This window comes from Balaenoptera physalus (genome assembly GCF_965194825.1).
Source record: "Balaenoptera physalus genome assembly, chromosome: 4".
Taxonomy (NCBI): Eukaryota; Metazoa; Chordata; class Mammalia; order Artiodactyla; family Balaenopteridae; genus Balaenoptera; species Balaenoptera physalus.
The window spans coordinates 59,388,657-59,415,046 of NC_138891.1; the positions used below are offsets into that span (position 1 = coordinate 59,388,657).

Sequence of the window (26,390 nt, forward strand, 5' to 3'; positions counted from 1 at the left end):
GCAAGCTCTTAACCAGTATGTTTCTGTAGCCTCTTCAAATGTGAGAGATCATTAAGCAATGTCTGATGCATGCCATCAAAAGCCTTTCAGCATCTTTCCCCCACCCCCTCATTTTTGGGGAAGGCTATTAGTACCAGAAGTCTGGGCCATCAAGATCTAGCCCTCAGTTTCCTCATATGTGAAATGACAAAGTTGTGCTATGTGAACCCTAAAGACATTTATATCTCCAGGATTCTATTTTAATTTAATCTTGCCCCAAGCTTAAGAACACTTTCTTTTGTCTTACATAACCTTCCTAAAGGCTTATGTAATAGGCTGCATATCAATATTAATGACTCAAATGCATAGAGCACCTTGATTATAATCATTCTTTGGATGAATATGAAACACTAATGTGCCCAGTTTTCCACATTAAGTTCCTGCGTATGGAGGGAAAAATGTTCTTATCACTAAGGTACATGATATGTATTTTAATCCCCTGATTAATTACTAAATCCTTCGCAGGGCTCTTTCTAATTTCTCAAAAAGAATGGAAGTGAGCAGTAAATGGACACTGATGAATGACGGAGGGATCATTCTACTCTTCTTTGCTGCATGATTTAATAAACCAATATATTCTAGCTTTACTGTATTCTCCTGCAGGCATGCATGTAATGGCAGGTAGTACCAAATAAGCACAGGACTTAAAGAGAATTATTTTCTTTTAACTCTTATCCCTCAAGGCCGATTGAACTCTAGTTAGGTCAAGATAGAGAGGTGTTTGTTTTACTTTCAAGCAATATCTATAACATGTTATAGTGGATACTGGCTTTTTAATTTTTTTAACTTTCCCAAATCTAAACTCTATATTTGGGAAACTGTCCACTTTTGGAATATTGGTGGCAAGCAGAAATGTACTTTCCCAGACTACCTTGCAAATACGGTATGGATGTGTTGACTCAGTTCCACCAACCAGCTACACCTGACCCCACTTTGAATTGAGTTTTGGGGGCACATAGTCATGGTAGAACATTCATCCTGGGAGTGGGGGGCAGCAGCTGAAGCTCCAACATGGGGTTTTCGTGGTCCCTCCATTTGGAGCCTAGTTCTAGGAGTCTGTGAGTATCCTAATGTGTTTTTTAAAAATATTTTAGAAACCTTTTTATTTTGAAATAATCACAAGCCTACAGAAAAATTGCAAGAATAGTACAATGGACTCCCATAATACACTTTACCCAGATTTACCAATTTTTAACATTTTGCTATATTTGGGCATTCTCTCTCTATGTAATTATATCATGCATATTATTATTTTCATTACTCCAAATCACTTGAGAGTAGGTTACCTGTACTATGCCCCTTTGCCCCTTCATGCTGCAGCATGTATTCCCTGTGAACAAAGATATTTTCTTGCCACAGCCATAGTTTAGTTATCAAAATCAGCACATATAACAGTAACACTAATCTAACATCTAGTCCATATTCAAGTCTCAATTGTGCCACACTGTGCTTTATGACAATTTTCTTTCCCAGTCCAAGATCTAGTCCACTATCACGTACTGCATTTAGCTGTCATTGTCTCTTTTGTCTTCTTTTAATTTATAAACATCTCAGTTTTTCCTTGTTTTTCATGATACATTTTTGAAAAACATAATCTGCTTATTCTATAGAATATCCCTCATTTTAGGTTTGTCTGAGATTTTCTCATGATTATATTCAGGTTGTGCATCCTTAGCAGTACTACTATAGGAATGATGTGTCCTTCTCAGGGCATTGCATCCAGAGATGGACATCCAGTTGATCACCTTATCGGTGATCTTGATTTTGGTAACTTAGTGTGCAATTTCTCCATGGAAAAGGCATGATTTTTTGTTTTGTAATTTATGTGGGTGACATTTTGATGTTATATAAATATCCTGTTTCTCCTCAAACTGCCTCTTTCCTCAGATTTAGCATCCATTGACCATTATTCTTGCTTGAATCAATTTTTACTACGATTTTTGCAAAAATGGTGATTTTTCTATCTTCAACATTCTTTCCATGCTTTCAATTGTCCAAATATACTTCTAATAAATTCCCTTTATGCTTAAATGAGCCAGAGTTGTCTTCTGTTTTCTGAGTTGTTTCTTACAGCTAAGAACTCCTGATGGCTTTACTTGTATATTTAGGCAACTAGTTCCAAGAACCTATCAAACCAGTTTACTCAAATGGTCAGACTAGTCAGTCCAAGGAGAGACAGTGAGGAACACCTTTAGGAAATAAAAATGATAAAGCTTTTCATGGCACTTCATTCCACTTTTAAAACAGACTTACAGACCAGACTTTCTTCCATTGTCAGCCAAACAAATGACTAGTAAAATTGAATATGTAAAATATCAAATAGGTTCCTTAAGAAACTATTTGATATTTTACATATTCAATTTTAGTAGATTCCTTAAGAAACTAAAAATAGAACTACCATAGGATCCAGCAATCCCACTCCTGGGCATATGTCTGGAGAAAAACATGGTTCAAAAGGATACATGCACCCCAATATTCGTTGCAGTGCTGTTTACGATAGCCAAGACATGGAAGCAACCTATGTGTCCATCAACAGATGAACGGATAAAGATGATGTGGTACATATATACAATGGAATATTGCTCAGCCATTAAAAAGAATGAAATAATGCCATTTACAGCAACATGGATGGACCTGGAGATTATCATACAAAGTGAAGTAAATCAGACAGAGAAAGACAAATAACATATGATATCACTTATATGCGGAAACTTAAAAAAAGTGATACAAATGAACTTATTTACAAAACAGAAACAGATGCACAGACTTAGAGAATGAACTTATGGTTACCAGGGGGGAAGGGTGGGGGGGGGAGGGATAGACTGGGAGTTTGAGATTGACATGTACACACTGCTATATTTAAAATAGATAAACAACAAGGACCTAATGTATAGCACAGGTAACGCTGCTCAATATTCTGTAATAACCTAAATGGTAAAAGAGTTTGAAAAAGAATAGATACATGTATATTTATAACTGAATCACTTTGCTGTACACCTGAAACTAATACAACATTGTTCATCAACTATGTTCCAATATAAAATAAAAATTAAAAAAAAATAAAAGATTTAAAAAAATCAAATAGTTACACTAACAGCAAAAAGCAGGAAAAAATCAATTTTTGTGACTAAATGCCAAACACTTGGATATTTGAAAACATCTAGTAGTTTATTATAATGCTTACTTTTCACTTAGATTTTTATTGTAATTCAAAATAAAGAGTAAAAAGTGTAATGGGAATAGCACACTAGGATAAGGCAGCTTTCATTACAGTACTACCTCTGCTAACTAAGTTATATGGGACCTTTTGAGCAAGTCTCTTATTTACCGGACCTCAGTTTCCTCATCAGTGAAATGAAATGGTTGAACAAAACAATTTCAAGAGTCCTTCAAATTCAGGATTCTGTGACCTCAAAACTGAACATTACTGCAGTTGTTGGAGACATAAGGAACTGTTAACCTAGAATATTCTAATCCATGTATGGATTCAAGATTATTCTGGTATAAAGACCTAACACCTGTGAGATAACTCCCAAGTTATTCAGAGAATAGAAACATCAGAACAATTTAGAGGACAATTTAGTCTAAAGATGCTACAGCAGTCTTAGGCTGTCTGAGTAGATGTTTTTCCCAGGAGATAAATAATCTTACAGTGCTTGGCATTGGTCAGATCACATCTTGAGCACTGTGTCTTGTTCTGAGGCCATACTTTCGTGGAGCCATTAAGCATCAGAAATGTCATTATGAGAAACGATTAGTGAACTGGGCTGTTTATCTTGGAGAAGAAAAGATTTAATGGGATGAAGACATAATAGTTCTCTAAATATTTGAAGGCTTATTATATTCAGATGGAACATAATATGTTTGCTGAGCTTTCCCCAGACGGAAAAACTATAACCAATTAGGCGGAGGTTATGATATCAATATAAGAAAGAAATTTTATTCAAATATAGTTGTGATAGTTGCTCTTGCCAGCTCCTCTCTCAGGTACCTCATTATGCCTCTGTGATGTCAGAAAACTAGCCAAGAATCTAACTTTTTGCTAAGGTCTCAGTGCAATACATCAGGTCCTGTTCTCTATGTAGATGTTTTCAGATCAGTGCATCCTAAATGTTAATGTACGTATAAATCACTGGGTATCTTGGAAAATTCAGTTTCTGATTCAGTAGGTCTGGAGTGGGACCTGAGAGTCTGCATTTCCAATAAGCTCCCGGGTGTTTCATGTGCACATAATCACCTGTCCGTTCAGATGTTATGTCCCTGCATGATCAGAGGATACCATTCCACATAAGCATGTATGTTACAGTTAACACCCATGTGAAAGGAAGTAAAAAGATGTTTTGCACCTCTAGCAGCTTCATGTTATGATGTTTAAAGGTTTTCCTCTTTCTCATCTCCTTGAAGAGGTTCCATATTTTCTAACCTTTCACTATTTTTGATCACTTTGCATCATGGTACTGGCATGGCTCTGTCTGATGCTCACCCATATACTTTCAGAGAACCGGGAATATTCCCCCCAGGACATACTGGGTTTTGCTTACTATAGGTCATTACTTCAGTCGACTATAACCATTTTTGGTGGGACACACAGACACGCACACACAAACACACATGCCATCTCACGGTGCTTTTCACTGGATTTCATCCACAGGCATAATGGTCTCGTGTCAGAGGCCTGCGTGTGCACAGGGGCACTGTGCTCTGTTCACATTCAGCTCCCCCTTCACTCTTGACCTCTTCCATCTCCAAGCAGGCAGCTCACCACAGTGAGAACTGGGTACTGTATCCAGCGTCTTCTTACTGTCGTTGCCTTGAGGAAACTTTTTACCTCACCCTGATATGATACCAGTTTTAACCTTCAAGGATGTACAGAATAATCCTATTCCCTTCTTACATAATAATCCTTCATATATTTATATAAAGTCATCATGGTCTCCTCGAGTCTTTACTTTCCAAGCTAAACATCCCCAGTTCCTTCTATCATTACTCACACGAAATGGTTCTGAATTCTTCTACCATACCAGTTGCTTTAAAAACGGCATAATTTTTAAGAGGCTGTGTGGGAGTGGGAATTTTGTGGCTCCCTAGGTAGATTTCTGGCATCTGGCATCACAACAGCACCAATCAGCTCTTGGAATCTCCATGATTTATAGATGACCATATGGCATTCTGTTTGGAAGAAAAAGTTTTTGCTACACCACCTCCCACTTACAGAGTTTGTCTGGTTTCTCAGGGCTTTCTATGCATGAAGAGGAGCTTTGGGGAGTTGTGTATGCACCTGCAATGCAAACTCTCCTACTTGGCTTAGGTTCACCCCATTTCAGAGCTGTTGGCAGAGTTCTGTGTGTTTCTCTTGAATGAAATGGTGGATAAGCAGCCTCTTCCTATCTAAATGAGCTCATTATTTTTCATCTGTGAAATTTTTAATGGTCATTATCTAAAAATAATAAAGATGATCAATCTAGTGAAATCTCACATGGAGAATAATAACGGTTATTTATCTAATAGAGTTTTAATAAGAGAAGTAGTATATTGGTACTAATAAGGATCCGTCAAAAATGACAATATGACACCTAAAGCACAAAGAACAAAATAAAAAATAAACAAGTGGGACTACTTCAAAGTAAAAAAGCTTCTGCACAGCAAAAGAAACCATGAACAAAATGAAAAGAAAACCTATGTAACTGGAAAAAATATTTGTAAAACATATACCTGATAAAGGGTTAATATTAAAAATATATGAAGAACTTATAGCAAAAAAACCAAATAACCCAATTAAAAGTGGGCAAAGGACCTGAATAGACAATTCTCCAAGGAAGATATAAGAAAGGCTACACGTACATGAAAAGATGCTCAACATCACTAGGCATTAGGGAAAAGCAAATTAAAACCACAATGAGATATTACCTCATGTCTGTTAGAATGGCCAACATCCAAAAAACAAGAAATAACAAATGCTGGTGTGGATGTGGAGAAAAGGGAATTGTTGTGCACTGTTGGTGGGATTGCAAATTGGTACGGTGACTAGGAAAACAATATGGAGGATCCTCAAAAATTTTAAAATAGAACTACTATATGATCCAGCAATTCCACTTTTGGGAATATACCCAAAGGAAACAAAAACACTAACTCAAAAAATATTGGCACACCCACATTCCTAGCAGCACTATTTACAATTGCTAAGACATGAAAACAACTGAAGTGTCCACTGGTGGATGAATGGCTAAAGAAGTTGTGGTATATATATATATATATGTATATATATGTATATATATATATATATATATACATATATATATATATATATACACATACACATACATACACATACATACATACACACACAATGGATTATTACTCAGCCATAAAAAATGAGGACATCGTACCATTTGTGACAACATGGATGGACTTTCAAGGCATTATGCTAAGTGAAATAAGTCAGTCAGAGATAGGCAAATACTATATGATCTCACTTATATGTGAAATCTAAGAACAAATAAACAATCTCAGAAAAAGAGATCAGACTTGTGATCTACCTAAGGCAGAGGGTGAAGGAGGGGGAATTGGAGGGGGAATTGGAGGAAGGCGGTCAAAAGGCACAAACTTCCAGTCATAAGATAAATAAGTACTAGGGAGGTAATGCACAACCTGATGACTACAGCTAATATTGCTGGATGATATATAGGAAAGTTGTTAGAATAAAACCTAAGAGCTCTCGTCACAAGGAAGAAATGTTCTTCCTTTTTCCCTTCTTTCTTTTTACTGTATCTACATAAGAAGATGGACGGTAGCCTAACCTGTTGTGTCACAATATAGGTAAGTCAAACCATCATGCTGTATGCTTTAAACTTACACAGTGATGTGTGTCAATTATGTCTCAATAAAACTGGGGAAAAAAACAGACAAAATATACAAAACAATGATTTTTAAACACTGGGAAGAAAGGCCTCACAGGATCCCTGAGAGAAGGGAAACAAATAAGGTGAGCACTGTGACTGCCCTACTTACAGCCGGGAAAGAGTTTCCAGGACATAATGTAGGAAGCGAGGACCCCAAAATGTCTGGTATCCTCACTAAGCTGAGGAGACAGAGTGGAGGATTTGAGGAGGCCCGGGTGTTAGACTCTACAGGGCAGAATGCTAGGGAGAAGTCTGCACAGAGTGAGAGCTCTGGAGACATGCAAAGGCTTCCCCCACTAGTCTTCCCCTGAGTTCTGATCATGTATGTGAGGAAGCTACCCTCAGACCATCAGAAAGGAACAGCCAGAGCACTTCTTAGAGCTCAGACAGGGCTATAAAGAGTTCACATGCCCAAAACCAAGTCAAGAAATCTCCTGATGAGTGGGACATCAGATAAAGTACTCAGAAGAATATTACCTCAGAAGACGGGACAAGTCAGCCCTATCCCAAAAAATTTTGGTAGCTTCTAGTATCACGTAAAAACTCTTAAAAGCAAACCTTGAAATGATCAAACCGTTTCCAAGTATGTTAGTTGTGTCCAAACACAAAACTTAAAAAACAAAGGAATTAAAAAATATCCAGCACCCAACAATGTAAGATTCGCAATGTCTGGCATCCAATCAAAAAGTACCAGGCATACAAAGAAGCAGGAAAATACAGCCCATAATGAAGATAAAAATCAATCAATAGAAACAGTCCACAAAACGACACAGATAACAGAATTGGTAAACAAGGACATTAAAACAGCTACTGGTAAATGTACTTTCACGTGTTCACTGCCTACCTGCTAGGTCATAAATGTATTCTCCTATTTTAACCTACTTGGGATGGACTTCTGTGTACATGCAAAATAGAAGTCAAGATTCACCTTTAAAAAAATTATATAGATATCCAATTAACCAAGAATCATTGATTGACAAAGAACATTTTCCTCTTGCAATGCCAGTGTCACCTCTGTCATAAATAACGTATTTATAAAAGAAAAAAAAATGACATTATATGACAATACTGGTAGTTTGCTATATTAGACTCTGGGCTCTGAACAATTAGCCATGGTCTTGATATTTAACCAACAGGGTATTAGCTATCTTCCTGTTTATATTCTGTAAAATATAATAATATATAAGATATATAAATCTTTCTTAACAGGCTGGGAAAAAAGTCTTCCATTTGGTATCCCTAGTAAAGGGGATGGCATAGGTGAGGAGGGGTGGGAAGTGGGTGAGGTGAAGACGAAGGAAGGGGTCATTGAAAGAAATGTAACCCCCAATTCACAGCATCTGGTCTCTGATCCGTGGGTTACATGCTATAGTTCAAGGTGATTTTTTTCCTTCTACAAAGTCTGAATGATAAAAAGGCTTCATATTTCAGAAACTTGGCAACCCCATTTTCCTTATTGGTGTATTTGAAATGACATCATGTTTAGATGTCGCCAAACACTCAGATTGGACTTAGGTCCCATAGGGAAACATTAGGCTGTAGTGTGCCCTCACTTTCAGTGCAGGAAATGCACACCAGTTATTCCATAAATGTATCAAGAAATTAATTCTAGAATATAAAATCTTTAAACGGCGCTAACTTATGCCTGTGTTGGCAACATGTGATCTCAATGAAAAGTGTAAAAAAGCAGGCTGCCAGATGTTTTGACTACATGGTGCATCACATCTTAATGTTTCTTAGGTTGGCAGTGGTAATACTAGAGATGCAAGATTTTAAAATTAACAAGTTCTGTTTTAACCTTTTCTTATTCTTTACTTTAAAAATGTTTTATAGTCAAAACATTTGTATGCTAGAATTTTTTCTTTCAAACACATGTTTTTAGGAAGAATGTTTATAAACCATAAACAAAATCTAGGAAGAACATATTGTGTTTCTTACAGTAAGTCTATAATGTAAACTGTTGGCCGGTATAGCTGGGGAATGAGATTTTCAGGTTAATCAAGTATTCAGCAATATTATACCATAAGTATTATAATTTTTAAGTGCTAGAAGCTCAGTATTACTCTCATACCAAGCATGATTTGCTTGTAAATATATAGGAAGGCACTTCGGAATCTTGCTGGAGCTTGTGTCATAATTTTGCACAGCAGCTTCAGCGTACATGAATTTCCTTCAACAGAGTTCTAGTTAATACTATTTCAGACAATAAATTCATGTCTGAAATAAATTCATTCAAGGAGTATTAATACTGATTATCATTCATAGGAGGACTTCGAGGAGGAAAGGCAGGTACTATTTGAGCTGGTGGGGGGGGAGAGGGGAGGGGAGGGCGGTAGCTATCCATGACCAAATCAACAAAATCAACCTCAGCCCTAGGCCGGCATTACCTCATTCTCCTTAAAACATAACCCTCCCCTGCAAAAAACTCCTAATTTTCAAAGATTTCCCCCTAAAAATGCAAATATGGTGTGTGTGTGTATGTGTGTGGTATATTGGTATTAATTATATTTTTGTTAGCAAAGGGTTGATAAAGAAATGACAGGATAGAAAATGGTGGCATCAGGAGGGGAAAAATGGATCTTTTAGAAAAGTGGAAGTATCCATGACAAATATTATCTACTTTACAATTCTGCTTTAGGTATCAGTTATGACAAACTGCTGTCACAGATGTTGAAAACATTCTATGCCCTTACTTTGGACTGGCTTCTTATGTTCGTTGTTTCTAGTGAACCGAATGAGTCTCCAGTGGCCAGATCTAATGTATTAACATAATTTATGTTATCCAAGCTGTTCCCCTTCATGAAAAAAATTTTTTAAAGGCTTAAGTAAAGTCGTAAATAAAAACGCAAAACCCCTTTGGGGGAAGACAAATAAATGGCTACTTTTTGAAATGTTAATAATTTTATAATTTTTGTCATTTAAATTTTCTTAATTAATGTCTTGTGAAGCCAGAGGGTGTGGAATTTTTCCTCAGCAGGCTTGAATAAGTCAAAAAAGTCTGTTTTCAATGCCTATAATAAAGATCAGTTACAATTACGAATAGATTTTTTTGTTTGATTGTCTTCTGAAATAACTTTCTTTTGTAACAAAAAATACTACTGGGGATCCTTTATTAAAAACAAGAAAATCTTAGTTCAAAATTGAAATTATATTGCCTTGTATTTATACCATTTCAGAAAAAAGGTTTGGCTAAGGGAACATTCAGAGACATGTAATTATTTTGCTCTAATTGGCAGTGTTAAGTCATATGGCCATATACAAATAAGCATCGCAGTGCAGAGCACACAGCGGTATTGGAGGGATTAAGATCACAGGTCATCTATGAGAAACAGAAAGTTGGTTAGAACTGATGCCAAAGTGCATTTAAACACCATTGGCCCCCTGGTCAAAAGGGAAAAAGAAGTAAATCTAAAAGTCACTAAAGAAACAACCTTTGCTTAAGTTGCTGGGGTGATGAATTCCCCTTGGAAATAATTGCTGAGGCACTTGGAAAACAGCACAGCTCTGGGGCCCTACTCCTAAGAAATATACCTGTGGCATTCACTTTGAAACCAAGAAATCTACACTACTATGCAGTGCTGTCTATCTATCTGTAATAGATGTCAACTTTTATCTTCTAATGAACTAGCAGAGTAAACCAAATGTGTGATTTTAAAATATTGTGGCTTCTAAAATGAATTCAGTTTCTATGGTAAACTGGATGAATTAGACATATATATAAGAATTAATAGACTTTATTTACAAAATCGTTAAGTTGCAGAAACAAAGGCACTACAGGAGTTTTAAATCAGACTATTTTTTAAGACTTCATGTGAACACCTCCCCACTCAGACTGTCTAGTTACAAAGCATTTTATTTTAAAATCTCTTGGATACAGAAACGAGTAGAATTAGAAGGCAGAGCTAATGATTGCAAATATTTTCTGTTTCACTCCTGTTTTAAGGTATCAGCCAAGTAACACCAGTGTTTCAAATGAACTCCAAAGTTGGCAGAAATGTTAGTAAATCTGCTCATCCCTGGTCCACTTTACCAAATATGTATTCAGATTTTAAATCACAAATATTTTGGAGTGTTTGGGCTATGCTTCTTTTCCCTTGTGATTAGAGTCAGGTAGCACAGGAAGATGATACTATCTCTGATAAGGAAAGATTCTTTATTTAATGTAAATGTACCAACACAATGGAAATTTTGTCTATAGGCTAAATACTATTCTCTGGGAAAGAGACTGGGGTTTTAAAATGTCAGCAAGTAACTATATTATAAATCAGATTGAAATAAGTGGTTTTTTTGGGGGTGGGGCGTTCCCACTCAGATGATCATATCATTTAATAGCTACTAAACTATTAAAGCCTTAGAAGTTAACATCAGTGGTCAATAGTAAAAAGGAGAAAAGTACTGTGCTCTGAAATTTTGGCAAGCATATTGATTACAGTATTTAGTAATGTTTCCAAGCTAAGCTTGGCAGCAAAGATTTGTGAGTTTTACTGCAAGCCATCATATTTGCTGTTATAGAAGTACACAAGCAAAAAACATTAAGGCAGGATCATATGCAGAGTCTTACATTTTGTCTATTCTCTCAAAGTGAAATGAAACCCTCAGACATTATTCTAGACAATTCAAGTTTCAGTAACATCAATCCTTGAAGTATTCAGAAAATTTAGTTTAAATTGTTTTGGGGGTGCCTGAGTTTATCAGATTGTTGCTTCAATTCTTCATTCACAAAAACATATTTTCAAATAAAAAAGAATGTGGAAAGTTTTAGTAAATTGCTCAAGTAGTCAATTATGAATTTTGTGTGAATGAGCAATTTTCTGAAGATTGACTCCATTTATTAAAATCTTCCTATTTTTACGCCTGTGGAGAAACTGTTTAGGTATAATAAATAGATAATACATAAAATTATAAGTATCATTCTTGGGTGAAGATGAAACATAGAACTATGGTAATAACCCTTTGTTAATTTTTTTAGCTGTGATTGTTTGAATGGTTCTTTGTTACTAAACTTTCCAATTAGTGTAGCTTTAATAAGAAACATGCAGATCGTATTTATTGTTTATATTTAGAAATATACTTCAGGCACTAATTATTGTCCAACAACTGTGATATAATTCTATTAATAATTTTCAAAACAGGATGATGTCAGTAATACGGGAAATGCTTTTAGAATTCTGATAGTGCTGATTCAGAATTCTTACAAAACTTAGGAATATGATACAATACCATTTTATATAAAAATAAATTATAATGCAAAAGAATTTCCCCAAAGACTCGGAAATTAAATATTGGGTAATACTAAGTCACAAATGCAGTAACATGTTAACTTATCTATTTTAAATTGCTCTAAAGACACATAAGTAACATCCTCAGTATTCATACACATTATACACCAGGGTGAAAGCACCACATATGATAACTGTATTTGACCATCTTTGTAATGGAAAGGAAGCCCAAACATTAAGTCCATGACTAAAGCATTTAGGAACAGTAAAAAAAGAGCTCAGTTTATACTTTAGGAAGCTGAGTTAGTATTTCATTTTTTTCCCCTCAAAGCATACACCTGCCTTTATAAGGAAGAACCAACCATGTGAATGAGAACTGGAATCAAGGTTAAAGTAATCTTGCCCAAGAGAGTAGAGAACATCAGAGAGAAGCAGTGGCTCAGCTCAGATGAGTTTTAATAACCAGAGACAGCACCTCCCCTGAAAAACATTAGAGTCTCTTGGACATGTTTGAAATTCATCCTCCTAAGTCATCCTGTGACTATAGGGATAGATGACAATGTCCCATCATCTGAAGGGGGAAAATACAGCACAAACCATTTTAAAAATTATCACTTTAAAAAATAATACGAAAGTGGCAAAGTGTTCCAACTGCCAAGAAACCTTTGCAGATGATATAGGAAAAGCTTTGTCTTTCCTATTATTGTTTGCCCTTCAGTTGACATACATGCCGAGTTGCATCAATAGGATTACAACGGAAACACGGTCATCTCCAGGTTTCCTCTTTTTGGATTCCTTTAATTTGTTTAAAGAAACAGGCTCAGGGAATGCACAGAAAACAAACTTCCCAATCAAAGTTCTGAGGTATTTCCTCCCCTTTTCCCACAGAAACCCGTCTAGTTTTACCGAAAGCACCGGACTGAAATGTTATGGTCACGTTGCACCACTTCACTTGTTGAACTGTATGAAGGCAGCACTTGACCACAGTAACTTGGTGAACCCCCTGGCTCCTATATTAGTCCCCAAGATCCCTATCCAGTTCGATGGAAGTGTCTTACCTGCATGTGTCCCTGGTACATTCTGCTTCAGCTTCTTTAGGGCTCCCTGAGGCTGCCGGATGCTTTCCCCCCCGTGCTGACTTGCACACCAACAGAGGGGAGAAGATGGGTTCTCAGAGGGTGCCCCGGAGCCAGGTCAAGGCTCCAGGTAGCCTGGCCGGCGGCGGCCCCTTGACAGCGCTTTAGGCTGTCGGGAACTGTTCTTCGCTCGGGGTTCTGAAAGCGGACACAGCAGAGCAAGCAGAGGAGGCGAGGAGCCCCGGCGGCCACACTCTCCCGCAGGCGCAGGTCCTGCTCGCCGGGCGTCTCTAAAACTCACTCCTTCTCCGCCGAACACTTTCTCGCTTCCTGCCTGGCTGCCTCATGTCTCTCTCACTCTTTCCACAGCGAACCCCTTCCTCCTCCCCGCCCTGACGTGAGCGCCCACACCAGCCGCTGCCGCCGCCGCCGCAGCTGCCGAGCGGGGCGCGCGCCGCCCTCCCGGCCGCGTCCCTGCCGAGAGGCCGCGGGGCCGGACACGCGCGCGCGCGTCCCCGGCGGGCCCCGGGAGCGGCCGAGGCAGGCGCGCGCCCCACTGCGCGCGTGATCGGGAATGCGCGCACGTGGCGCCTAAGTGCCCGCGGGCGGTGGCGGTCTTACTAGGTGTTCAGGTGCGGCATCGGCTTCTAGGGAGACTCCAGCCGAGCTGGCGGCTAGTTGCAAGAAAAGTAGGAGGAATATATATGTATTGTCTCTCCAGGAGCCATCAATACCGACTAAGCCCATCATCCTACAGACAGAATAAGCTGAGCACGGGGGTTTCCGAAGAGTTTACTTCTGTTCTGATTTAGCTCTCACAAGTTACCTCCCTGTCAATCGGTGAATTAAGCCTCTCCCCACTCACCCCACCCCTAATTCATTGCTGACTACCCTGAAATTGCAAACTCCAGTCCCTAAGGGCCTTCCACGATTTGTTTTTCTCTCTAGCACTTAACATCACCTAACATCCTGTATATTTTATATATTTATTGTCTGTCTCTATATATACAATGTTATTTCCATGAGATCAGGGATATTTGGGGAAAGAATGTATCTGTTTTTGCACGGTGTGTCAGGGCATAGTACAGTACCTCCTGGCACATGGTAGGCACCCTATAAATATTTGTTGAATGAATGGGTGTTTACTATGTAATATATAGGTAGAGTGCATTTAATATGTCTCAAGTCGAAGAGAGTGGATAGTTTGATGTAATGTTTACATTATAAATGTATATACATACACATACACACACCATGTGCTGGTGTATGTGTGTATACCTTGATTACCTACTTTTGTTGGTAAAAAGATCTCCAATCACACATGTCCCCCAAATTATATACAACGTGATATAATCCCCCAAATCTTGCATATAGCATGATATACTTTTCATAAAGTTAAAAACAAAGACCAAACTCCCTAGGAATATAAACGTATTTGTATATAACTATATGAAAAGAAAAGCAGTAGAACAATTAATATAGTCTTTAAAATGTTGGTGACGCTGGGTAAGGGGAGGTATGGGAAAGAGATGAGGAGGTATTTTATATGAAGGTTAATTGTCAGTGTTTTAGCTATTAAGTTGGGTGGTGATTCACAGACATGTATTATCCTATAAAAATCAAATGTAACTAAATAAAACAAAGCCATGCATGGATTAGTGAGGAGAGAGTGAAAGGAACCCCCAAAAATGGTTAATCCAATTTAATGCACCTGAGGTCCTAAAACAATCAACCAACCAAACACAAAATGACTAAGACTTGTAGGCAGGAGACATGGATTCTTATTGGACTCCACCAGTAGTTAACCTTGGACAATTTCCTTTACCTTCTTTAAACTTCAGCTTTTTAATGTCTAAACCTTGCATGATAAACTGATTGTTTTACCTTGAGAACTGAGATATGTTCATAAGCACTGTAAACTGTAAAGTACCATCCAGTTCTTGTTTTATTGTCCTTTATAGGACAGAGCACTGGAATAGGAATCAGTAGGTAGAAGTGCAATTTCTGTCTCACTACCTCACTGGTCTCTTGGGCAAGTGTACTAATTCTCTATTTCCTCACTTTTGAAGTAAGGCAAGTATCTGCCCAGCCTACTGCACAGGGCTGACTGAATGTATGCAGAGGGAGTTGTCAATTTTAAACCACCATATACAAGTATGTAAACAGGCTTTTTCCTGTCCATAAAATATGAGTGATGATTTCCTGAGACCTCAAGCTCTATAAATTTTAAAGGGGGAAATTATTTATTATAAAACACTTGCATGTTGTCAATAGTATAGAAACCTTAGGGAAATTCTAGTATTTTATTTGAAGGTGCTAGAAATCTGTGAAGTAACACTGGGGCCAGAATTTTCCAATCCATTATATGCTTATTTTTATCTAATGGAAGATTCAAGGAGCCATCAACCATAAAAACATTTGAACCTGTATGGCAACTACTTGGAGTTGAAGACAGAAGTCAATATATCCTCTTTTTAAAACCTAGGTAACGCATTTAGCTACTCCCTACATTCACAAAATCTCAGGAACGCAAGTGCATCTGTGAAAGCATCCCTCTCTCTGTTTGTTCATTCATGCATGCATTCATTCATTCTTATTAAGAACTTAGTATGTGGGAAAGCTGTGCCAGGTGCTGAAATACACTGATGAATGAGACAGACATGCTCTCCATCTCCATGGCGCCCACAGTCCAGCTTCCTGACAGGAGTACATTTTACCATCCCAGAAAGAGAAATCTGTCTAGACTTTTCTTAAAACAACAACAACAGCAACTCTACAGAGATTTCATAATTTCCCCATTTCTCTTATCTAAGAGTTCACATCTAACCTCTTCTAGTCAAACATTTACTCCTTAGTTATGAACTTTATCTCTGCGGCACAAATATTTCCTTCAAAGCCTATAAATATGAACTGTGTGAGCAAAGGCACTTGGCTGGTTACCAATTCAAGTGTCAGTATCTTGAGATACTCTCGATTCACAGAACCATCTAGCAATTTACATATGTCATTTGGCTAGGCCAGAAATTTTCAACCAGATCTAGCATTTTAGCTCAAGTAATATGGTGTCTTGGTGCAAAAAGAAACTTTCCATGTGCAAGTAGACATACCAGTATAAAATCGATAGGATAAAGCAGGCGTGAATTTTATGATACACATAACAAAAAGCTGAATCATAATATAATTATATTTGTGGAAATCTTTTTTTGCAAATCAGATTGTCTTTAAGAGATCTTGAAAGGAGAAAATGTGCATAACTTTCTCTATTCTATGACTGCAGTAATGGTGAGAAATGCATCTCTTTGTGTAATCCCTGGTCCCCCCTGGGAATCATTAAGGTAAGCTGGCAGAAGGCAAACAAACAAAACCAGAGATGCAGCAGCTTGAAAAAGGTGTGGTTCTTTTGGAACAAAGGCAAGTGGCAACAGCTGTGTGTCTGCTTCTCTGATACCAGAAATATTTGAATAAAAATGGAAATCTCTGCCAAACATCAATATACTTTGACTTTTCACAGGATTTTCTAGTTTTCATATTAATAACTGGAATCATGGGAAAACAACTTTGAAGATGAACTTGTAATAAGCGTCAAACTCAAACAATTACATCTACGATATGAAGCAAAAAAAGAATGTCTCCGTAAACACTGTGGAAGGAACAGTTACTAATGAATCTTTCCTATACATCTCATTGGCAGTAATGCTGCCATCAGCAACAGTTAAACTTATAAGCGGCTGGGCCATGACTGCCCATCTAAACCCAGCATAATTTATGTTATGAAGGCACACATTGTTTCTGAGGAAAATAAAGATAAGCCGTGTTTCAGTCCTTTTGCATGATTGTTTTGCAACCTAAGATCGACATGATTTACTACCAGACCCAAGGTCCAGAATATATTTCTCATTTTAAATTCAAAGACGCTTGTTACTCAAAGTGTGGTCTGTTGACAAGCAGCATCAGATTCTCCTGGGAGCTTGTTAGAAATGCAGACTCTTGGGCCCCATCCCTGACCTACTGAATCAGAATCTGCATTTTAACAAGATCCCCAAGTGCTTTCTATGCACCACCAAATTTGAGCAGTACTGTGGCCTAGAAGGTTTATTTATTCGTGTAAACGTGGTAAAGCTAACGCTTGCCTTTGCAATGATAGCATGTGACCAACATCAGTGCCAAGAGAAAAGTACAACACACATCATTCTCCATTTATAAGATAATCTCAATGTATTTTGAGTGGCCAAAGGACTTGGCACAAAATCATAACACACCCAGTTTTCTTATAGCAAGAAATGTGCTAATATTGCTTGCAGTTTTAATCACTATAACAAAATTAAAGAGTCGAGTGGTAGCAGAATATATTTTGTATTGATCAAATTAAGTTTTGTTTATTAGTAAACGAATCCTCCTGCATATTAAATGGCTATTGAAAATTCAAGATTTATTAAATCTTTTAAAAAGCTGAGTAATAATGATGATGTCAGTATGCTTGTGGACTTAAAAAAAATTAGGGATAATAGTCTTTTGGTGATTCAACCAATTCTTTTATAATCTGTACAATTCAAACACTGCTGCTCAAAGATGGTATAGGAGAGAACAAAAGTCAAAATAACTGTAGACCCAAATTAAAATGACTAATTCGTTTTTATTTTTCAATCAGAGGGAGGAACATTTTGTTGAAATTTGCCCGATTGCCCTTCTTGTCTCTTTGACACACTGAATGGGATTAGCTGGTGTTCAGGGCATTAGATCTGGAAAGAATTTCAAAAGCCCACACAGCAGACCCCAAGGTGGTGGGGGAATTATGGTTGAAGAAAAGTATCAATATACAGACTCTGATGACTAGGAGATGGCAGCAATGTTCTTCCAAATGAACAAACAAGGTGGATGCTTCAGAGTTGGACCTCCTATCAAACCAGTTTGAGAAATCACACTACAATAATTTACACTTTACACTTGTTTTGTTTTCTTTGACAACTTTGCAAACAAAAATGTCTCTTGCTTTTGACTCCTCCTTTCACCACCATCCTAGCACAGACTCCCTAAACCTCTTACCAATCTCAAAGCTAGTTTTATCACCTTTATCCATCTCACAGTCCGAACTATCATCTACTTTGCACCCAGGTTAATTTCACAAAGGCCAGCACTGATCACATTACTGCCCCGTTCAAATACCGTGTTGGTTTCCTATTGCCAACTGATATCCAAAAACTTTAGCTTTTTATTCATAGTCATGGAATATAGTTTACCACACAGAGCCATTTCTTCTAGTGGCGGGAAGAACTGTCTTTTCGCTTTGAGGAACTGTCTCTTCCCCACTCTAGCCCATTTGTATGGTGGGAAACATTTTACTACTAGGCTTTCAGGGTGAAACATATGACCCAGGCTGAGTCCACCAGGACATTCAATCCCTACTGGTCACACATTTGACCAAGTCAACCAACCAGGGCAAATGGACTCAGCTCCAGGATTATGTAGGAACAGACTGATTCTTCATTAGACTCGGTGTTCTAATGATGTAAGCTTGAAGCTGTCAGCATCTAGCAGCTGACATTAAATAAACCACACTTAAAGCTAGCCTACCTATGTACTTTAAGTTATTTCAACTAGCACATTCCCTTTTCCAGTTGAGCTGAATTTTCTGTCACTTGCCACCAAAAGAATACTTATTAATACAATGGTCTTCCACAAACTGGCCCCTGTCTTTTTTCAATTCTGTGCATTCCCTAACTTTTGTAGTAATTTTACTTTTATATTATTCCCCAAATAATATCCAAATTATCCAATAATATCCAAGTAAGTCCAAGTTACACTTCTACGCTTTCCGCTTGTTGGAATGTATTCTCTCTCCCTACTCTTTTGGAATGAAAGCTCATTCATTTTCCAAGTTTGGTCTCAAATTCTATTACCTTCATGAAGCCTTTATTGATCCTCCAGTTAATACATCCCCTTGCTGGGAACTCCTTTATCATAAAGCTTTTCCTTTGTTTAAGTATTTCTATGCTTTTTTTTTTTCTTAACTCCCTATTAAATGTAGGCAGATGGAGACAAGAACTTTGTTTTATTCTTTGTTTTGCTTAAATAACTTACACCATCTTGAATGGAAAATTCTCAATAGTAATTCAAGAACATAAATTATTTTGGGTGTATTTGAAATAGTATATAATTTTTGAAAATAAAATAATTTAAAATAATTTACTCGGAAGGCACATTTCAGATATAGTTCTTTTAAATAAAATATTACCGAAACTGTTGATTTTATGTAGAATCACACAGCTAAGGCTGGGAAAAAGCTTATGGTTTTTGTGGCCTGACTACATCCTTTTTTCAAATGAAGAATGTGAGGACCAACTAAATCAAATGATTATTCTTGAATGCTTTGACAGATGTGAAACAAATAATTATGACTGAATAAAGAAATTTGGGAGTATAATTAACTCAAAGTACACGAATGATGATAAAATTCAGTTTGTGCCACAATAATGCTGATATCTGAAAAATTTTTTGATGAATTAATACCCTAAGGGAAGAAATGCAATGGATGAATTGTTAGACTTAGGAAAAGTTGCAAATCCTCATAAAGATTTGCAAAGGCATTTTAGGAATGTGATAGAATCAAAGGTTTACCTCATATCAATGAAAATGGTCTTGGTTTTGCTACTCACAAAGAGAGGGGATTTGATTTTTTTAAAGAGTTCTTGTTAGAGGGAGAGACAAGCAATATTATATCAGTTAGAGAGGTGATATAATCTACAAAGAATGAAGAATTATTTCTCAAGGTAAATCCATGGTTTCTAATCCTGGTTCAGATAATTCTCTTTTCTTAGATTATCCTACTCCCATTTATCTACTGTTAAAACAGACAGTTATATGGGGGAAAACGAACCTTAAGGCTTTTTTGAAAGAGGAAGTAAGATTTTGATGTGATATATAATGCCTGTGGGTAAATGCTTGTAAAATTATAACGTTTTAGAAGTAAAATAATCTTGGTATTTAGTAAAGTTTAGGCGATTTTGTAGATCAATGGTAGAGACTAATTTTTTTAAATTCCACAAAGAATGAATCACTAGAATCACTAGAATCTTGTATATTATTGTAATAAACATCCATAGTGCCTGAGTTTATACTCTTATTATTTCCTTTCTGGACTAACTTATAAGAGTTTCCTAAATTTTTCACCCTCCCCTTTCTCTTTATTCTAATCGATTCTCTATAATGCAATGAGAGTCAACATTCAAAAATAAATGTAAATTAATTTAAAAAGCCTTCAACTTTCTCCAATAACAAGAGGATAAAATCCACATTATTTTCAAGACAAGCAAAGCTCTTTGCTATTTTTTCCTTCCAAGCTTCTTTTCTCACAAGTCACCAAATATAATCCAGGATTATCTGGCTCTTTGCCGTCCCTAGAATATGCTGTGCTGGATCGCACCTCTGTGTCTTCACGCATGCTGTTCCCTCCATTTGCAGCTCTCTCCCTTTCTTCTTCTCCTCCACATGCTGGGGAATCCATAGGTTTGTTTCAGGCCATTGCTCAAGTGTCAGCTCCACTGTGAAGTTTTCCTTTACTCCTGTATGCCTTGTTTGTGACTGCATATTCGTTTTATACGCATGCCATCAGTGGTGTTATCTCACAAGAGTGCACTTATTGATTTACATATCTGCCTTCTCACTAGGCTGTGAGGTCCTTGCAGCAGAAGTTGTGCTTACACATCACTGTGTCCTCAGGACTGAGCACAGTGCCTGGCACACTGTGAGTGCTTACTCAACATTTGGTGAATGAATAAACTTCCATCTTTCCATTAATAATATGTTTTGAACTTTCTGAAGTGATGCATCAGTTTTTAGTGAGTAAATGTGCAAAAAAGCCATGTCAATGCTAATGAAGAAAAAGAAATTATGTTTTTTTTCTATTTATCAAAATAAGGAATTGGGCATTTGAAACAAATGGAGTCTTTTAAGCCCTCTAATGCAGAGTTATTTTCAGGCACATGCAGTATTAACTAAATAAGATCCACAGAAGGGTAGAGCTGAAAGGGATGCTGGATATCACCTGGATCATGCACTTGATTTTACAGATGAAGAACCTGAGGCCTAGATAAGTTAAGGGACTAACTCGATCAAGGCCTCTGTCCTGGCCAGCCTCTATAACCAGCTCAAAAGTGCTGGAATCCCAGGGCTTGAGTGCTTCAAGAAAAGGAGTGTAAAAACTACCTGACCAGCCAATTGGACCTTCCTGAAAACTAGGACAGGCCAGAGGAGGCCCAGACCAGTGTTGAAGATGTGATTCTTCACCCAATGTGAAGAAGAAAAGCTTCTGAGGTGAGGTGGGGTGGGTAGGAAATGTGATAGATTCTCTGCCGGAATGAGTTGATAAGGCTCATTTATATCAGCAAGTACTCCTAAGGGGATTGATCCAATTTGGTATATGGGAATATAGCTTGAGCTTTGGAATCTCTCAGGCTTTGAGAAGAAAAAATATTCACAGCATAAAAAGCAGACAATGGGCAATTATACTTAATATGCAAATACTCTTATGAATACAGTTTTTAAAAATAATCCAATAGGAACATGGGCAAAGCATGAATAAAAATTATAAAATAAGAAGTATAAATGGTCAATAAATATAAATGATAAACAAATAAAAAGTTAGCAAAAGTAGCAATGAAAGAAGTGGTTACTTGAATGTAAGAGCATCATTGCACTTATCAGGTTCGCAGTTTTTTTTTTAAAGAAAATGCTCAGTATTGAGTGACGTTTTAAATGAATACTTTCTTACAGAATTAGTACAACTTTTCTGGAGGATGGTTTGGTAATATGGATCAAGATCTTCAAAAATGTTTATACCTGGTGACTTAGTATTTCCACTTTCAATAATTTAGAAATAATCGCAAATTTACACTAAGATTTATATATGAAGCATTGCTTGTAATAGTGGAAAACGGAAACAACTTAAATGGCCAACAATAGGAAAATGATAATTTATTAATTTGGATATGATGGAACACTCTTCTTCTTTAAAAATAGTGACTTGGATACTAAAGCATGGAAAACGTATGAGTAAATATTAATGAAAAAGTGGTTTCTGTCATAATAATAATAGCAGAATGCATATATATATATATCCATTAAATATTTATATATATATATATGGTGTGTGTGTACACATACTATATATTTATATATATATAAAATTCCTTGCTATCTGACTACTACTGTACGAACATTCATTGTAATCACTTGTAAAAAAAATTACCCCAAATTAACTAACCAATTCAGTATCCAAATTCATTATCTAAATTAAAAACAAAACTATAAGGGATTTGCAAATACTGTTTAGGGAAGACTCTTCAGTTGCCCCTGAGTCCTGGCAAGAGGGTGTACAGATCGCTGCGGGCTCATTGCACCTGTTTCCTACAGGCGTGTAAACAAGACGTGCATTATCACTACCATTTTCCCCACCTCCCTGATGGTCTAGACATTCAACACTACCAGAGATCACTTCTGTAAGGCACCTAAGGGGTCTACCAGCCCAGGTCCAACTCAGATCTTATTTTTATTATCTAACTCATTATTTTATCATTTGTGTTACAGTACATATTTCTTGTAGTACAGAGGGAAAATGTAATTTGTGTTTGCTAATGTACAGTCTCCATGTGTACTGCATGTAAACATACTTACCAATGAGTTCATTAAGAGTTTAATAATTAGGTGATTGATGTTTTATATGCTTTATATTATGCAGAAATTCTTGGTGGATTGTTACATTCATGTTTAAGAGTATTTTAATGACATTTGAGGAAATTACTTGGAAGGTTTTGATGGGCTGAGAACTTTTTTTTTTTGTATTTAGAGTACTGGAATATGGCTCCTGTTAATTGGATATCTAACATTTTTTGAGAAGCATATTATATTCAGCTAATGAAGATAAGGAGAGACTCTTGTGGTATTTTTGATTTTTGTACTGGAATTAAATGCCCCTGAAATGTTAGCAGTGTCTTCTCTGTGATACTGTGAGTTTATGTTCTTTTACATTATATTTCCATGTTTTCTGAATTTTGTAAAAATAAGGTTTTGCCATGAAGTATTTCCAGTAAAGCAAAAGAAGGAAGAGTGATAAAGGAGGCTCTCAGGACTTGACTTCTGTGACTTCAGTGAGGGGGGGAAGAAGTTGAACCATATTTGTGTAAGGGATGTGGGAAGAATGTGCTTCTGCATAAATTTATCACGATTAAAAAGCTAAGTTTATGACATGGGTTCTGAGCGAAGAGTTTATTAATAACTATTTAGCAGGATCCTCTTTTTTTCTCTTTTGCACCTTAAGAATTCATGTCACTTTGGGTCTCTTGAGTGGTATTGTGAGCCAGCAACTAGAATCATGAATTCTACGCACCTAACATTAGTACAGCTTGTATTTATATTATTTGTAAAGAAGGAACGTGAATATTTACAAGTATTGTTAAAACTGTGTGGTAGAGACAACCAAACAGTTTCTGTACCTCAGCTGTCCCCAAGTTCTCCAGCCTTCCGGATTCTCTTTTAGTAAGAGTAGTGGAGGTTCTTTGTAGCACTTGAATTGCAGGAAGTCCTGTGTGCCCTTACTTCCCCATTCTGAGACTTCCCAGGGTGTACCCGGATGACTTCTTTGGGTTTCTTGCTTTCTCACTACTATTCTTCAGGCTTCTGTAGCAAGTCACATAGCACTTTGTCCCATGTGTGAACATAGGTCCCATCTGAAATCCCCCAAACTTGTAAGACCAGCCTGTGGTTTTTAAAAAAACGTTATAGAAGGCTTGAGGTTAACAGAAGGGGTTTATAATGTAGAAGATGGAAAACACAACTGGGGGGTAGATACTGCTATTTCCAGCTGGCCAGTCTCCCATTTCCCTTGGCTAATGCCATATTAGAGGGGCCCACTCCTCTCCCTCATTTAGGATTGATTTTGAACACGAACTCTCTGTTCTTGAGTCCAGGGCCCCTAAACCTGGAAGCATTTTTGGGTTCCAGAAATGACACTCAATGAAGAGGGCCTTTTATTTATCATGCAGAGTAATGTCACTCCTCAGTGTCCGTTTGAGATCAGGATCTTGCTCTTTTATTTCCAAAGGCCCATTATTTCTCAAACAAGAGACTCCTGAGGGCAAAAGGTGAAACCAAGCCCCCATCATGAGTAACAGAAAGAAGTAAATAAACTTTGAAATTGAAGGATGTTTCAAAAAGTTTCAAAGCTCTTAGAATCAATTCCTTGGACTTAGTTCAAAGAACTTGATCTCTCTTTCCATTATCCCCCCATTCTCTCAAAAGTCTTTGCAAACAGAAAAGTTTTCCAAGTATTTGAGTTAGTACATCAAGGCAGCCCTAATATTGGTTGGTTGGGAGTATGTGTGTAGGGTGTTTTCCAAAGCAAACTTCAGCAGTCATGCTTTCTTTTTTCCCTGTTACCTTTCCAATGAGCCACGGTTGGGAAATTAAAGTTAATAACACTGAAGTCATTATTATCAATTTAAGATATTCAAAATATCATTGAATCCCAGCTCAGATACATACCAGACATATGTAGCTTTTGTAAATCACTGAATATCCCTGGGCCTTAATTTCCTCACCCGTAAGATGGGGATAACGATACCTACCATTAAGATATGTTGCAAAGGTTATAGATAAATTCTGTAGAGCACTAAGCATGGTGTCTTGTACATCATAGAGATTAATAAATTTTAATTATTGTGATTATAATTATAATCATAAAGATTATGTCTTCAACTTCTTTGTTCCTCTTTCCCTCTGTCACAGTCACCTGGCAAAAGCCCAATTCTGATTAAATCCAATCTTTGACTATTTTGATACCTGCTACACATTGCCGGCCTCATCTTAAATTCAGCACCACAAATCGTAAGTAGGTCTTTTGTGCTGCCCCGCAATCCTTTATTTCCTTAGTCAGTCTAGTGTCTCCTGCTTCTGATCCTCAACGCCTCTTTACCTTAACTCACTCTCAGTTGATTACTTCAATTTTTTATTTCACTGGGTAAGTAGGAAAAACCAAGAAGATAATTACCACACTCTCCTACCACCTCATCTATTAATCTACCTGCATCTGTGCCTGAATGCTTTACTTTCCTTTTGTTTCAAAAGACAAAAGTTCTGCTCCTGAGGCCAACTCTTCCCCTTGTGAACTGGATCCCATTCTCTCTTGTCTCCTCAGGAACTTCATGCCTGCGATTTTCCCATCTCTCTCATACATTATAAACTGTCCCCACTTTACTGCTCATTTCCATTAGCCTAAAAACATGGATATCGCCCACCTTAAAACAACACACTCCTGACTCCTCATTCTCCTCCAGCTATCAATCTTTTCCCTGTTCCTTTACAGCTAAGCTTTTTAAGAGATTTGATTATTCCAGATGTTTTTACTTCTCCGTTTCTAATTTCTCAGGAATCTAATCTATAAGGCCTTTTGACTATCCTGCATCACCAAAAGTGCTTTGTAAAGGTCGATAATGGCCTTTATGTCATCAGATCTAATGGTCAATTCTCAGTCACCATCTTACTCGACCTGTTGGCAGCATCTGATACAGATTGTCACCCTTACTTCTCAGAACACTGGGACACCACTCTCTTTCGGCTTCCTTCTACCTCACTGCTCTTTCTTCTTCTCCATGGCTGGTTTCTCCTCAGCTGAACATGGGTGTGCACTGGGGCTCAGTCCTTGGGCCCTGTCTTTATCTCCATTCATTCTCTGGAGGATCTCATTCAGTCCCATGACTTCTTTACACTGATGATTCAATACTTTTGTCTCCAGCCCTGTTCTCGCCCATGAACTCCAGACTTGCATTTACAACTGCTTACTTGACATTTCTGCTTAAATGCCTAATAAACATTTCAAACCTAGTAGTCCCCCAAGTCAAACTCTTGTTTCCCACTTCCCTCTAAATCTGTTCTTTCCACAGCTTTCCCATTCTTCTAGTTGTTCAGGCCCAAAACCTTGAATCACCCTTGATTATGCTCTTTCTGTCATATTCCAAATCCAAACCATCAGCAAATCCTGCCCACTCTACCTTTGAAGTAGGCAAACTACTTCCTTCTACCTCTCCAGTTTTCACTCTGGTCTTTCACCTGGACATGAAGCTGACTGGCCTTGCTTCCACCCTCCCCCTCTGCAGACTCTTTTCCAC

General features: G+C 37.4%; 1 protein-coding gene across 4 annotated transcripts in view; it reads right to left on the reverse strand.

Moving 5' to 3' along the window:
- PEX5L (peroxisomal biogenesis factor 5 like) overlaps positions 1–13,634 on the reverse strand; it is a 246,584-nt gene extending 232,950 nt beyond the window's left edge. For all 4 annotated transcript variants that reach the window (XM_082461401.1, XM_082461408.1, XM_082461409.1 and 1 more), the window contains exon 1: positions 13,216–13,634. In XM_082461401.1, the coding sequence (XP_082317527.1) occupies positions 13,216–13,236 (21 nt within the window). In that variant the 5' untranslated portion in view covers positions 13,237–13,634. The remainder of the gene's footprint in view (positions 1–13,215) is intronic.
- Positions 13,635–26,390: the final 12,756 nt, after the last annotated feature.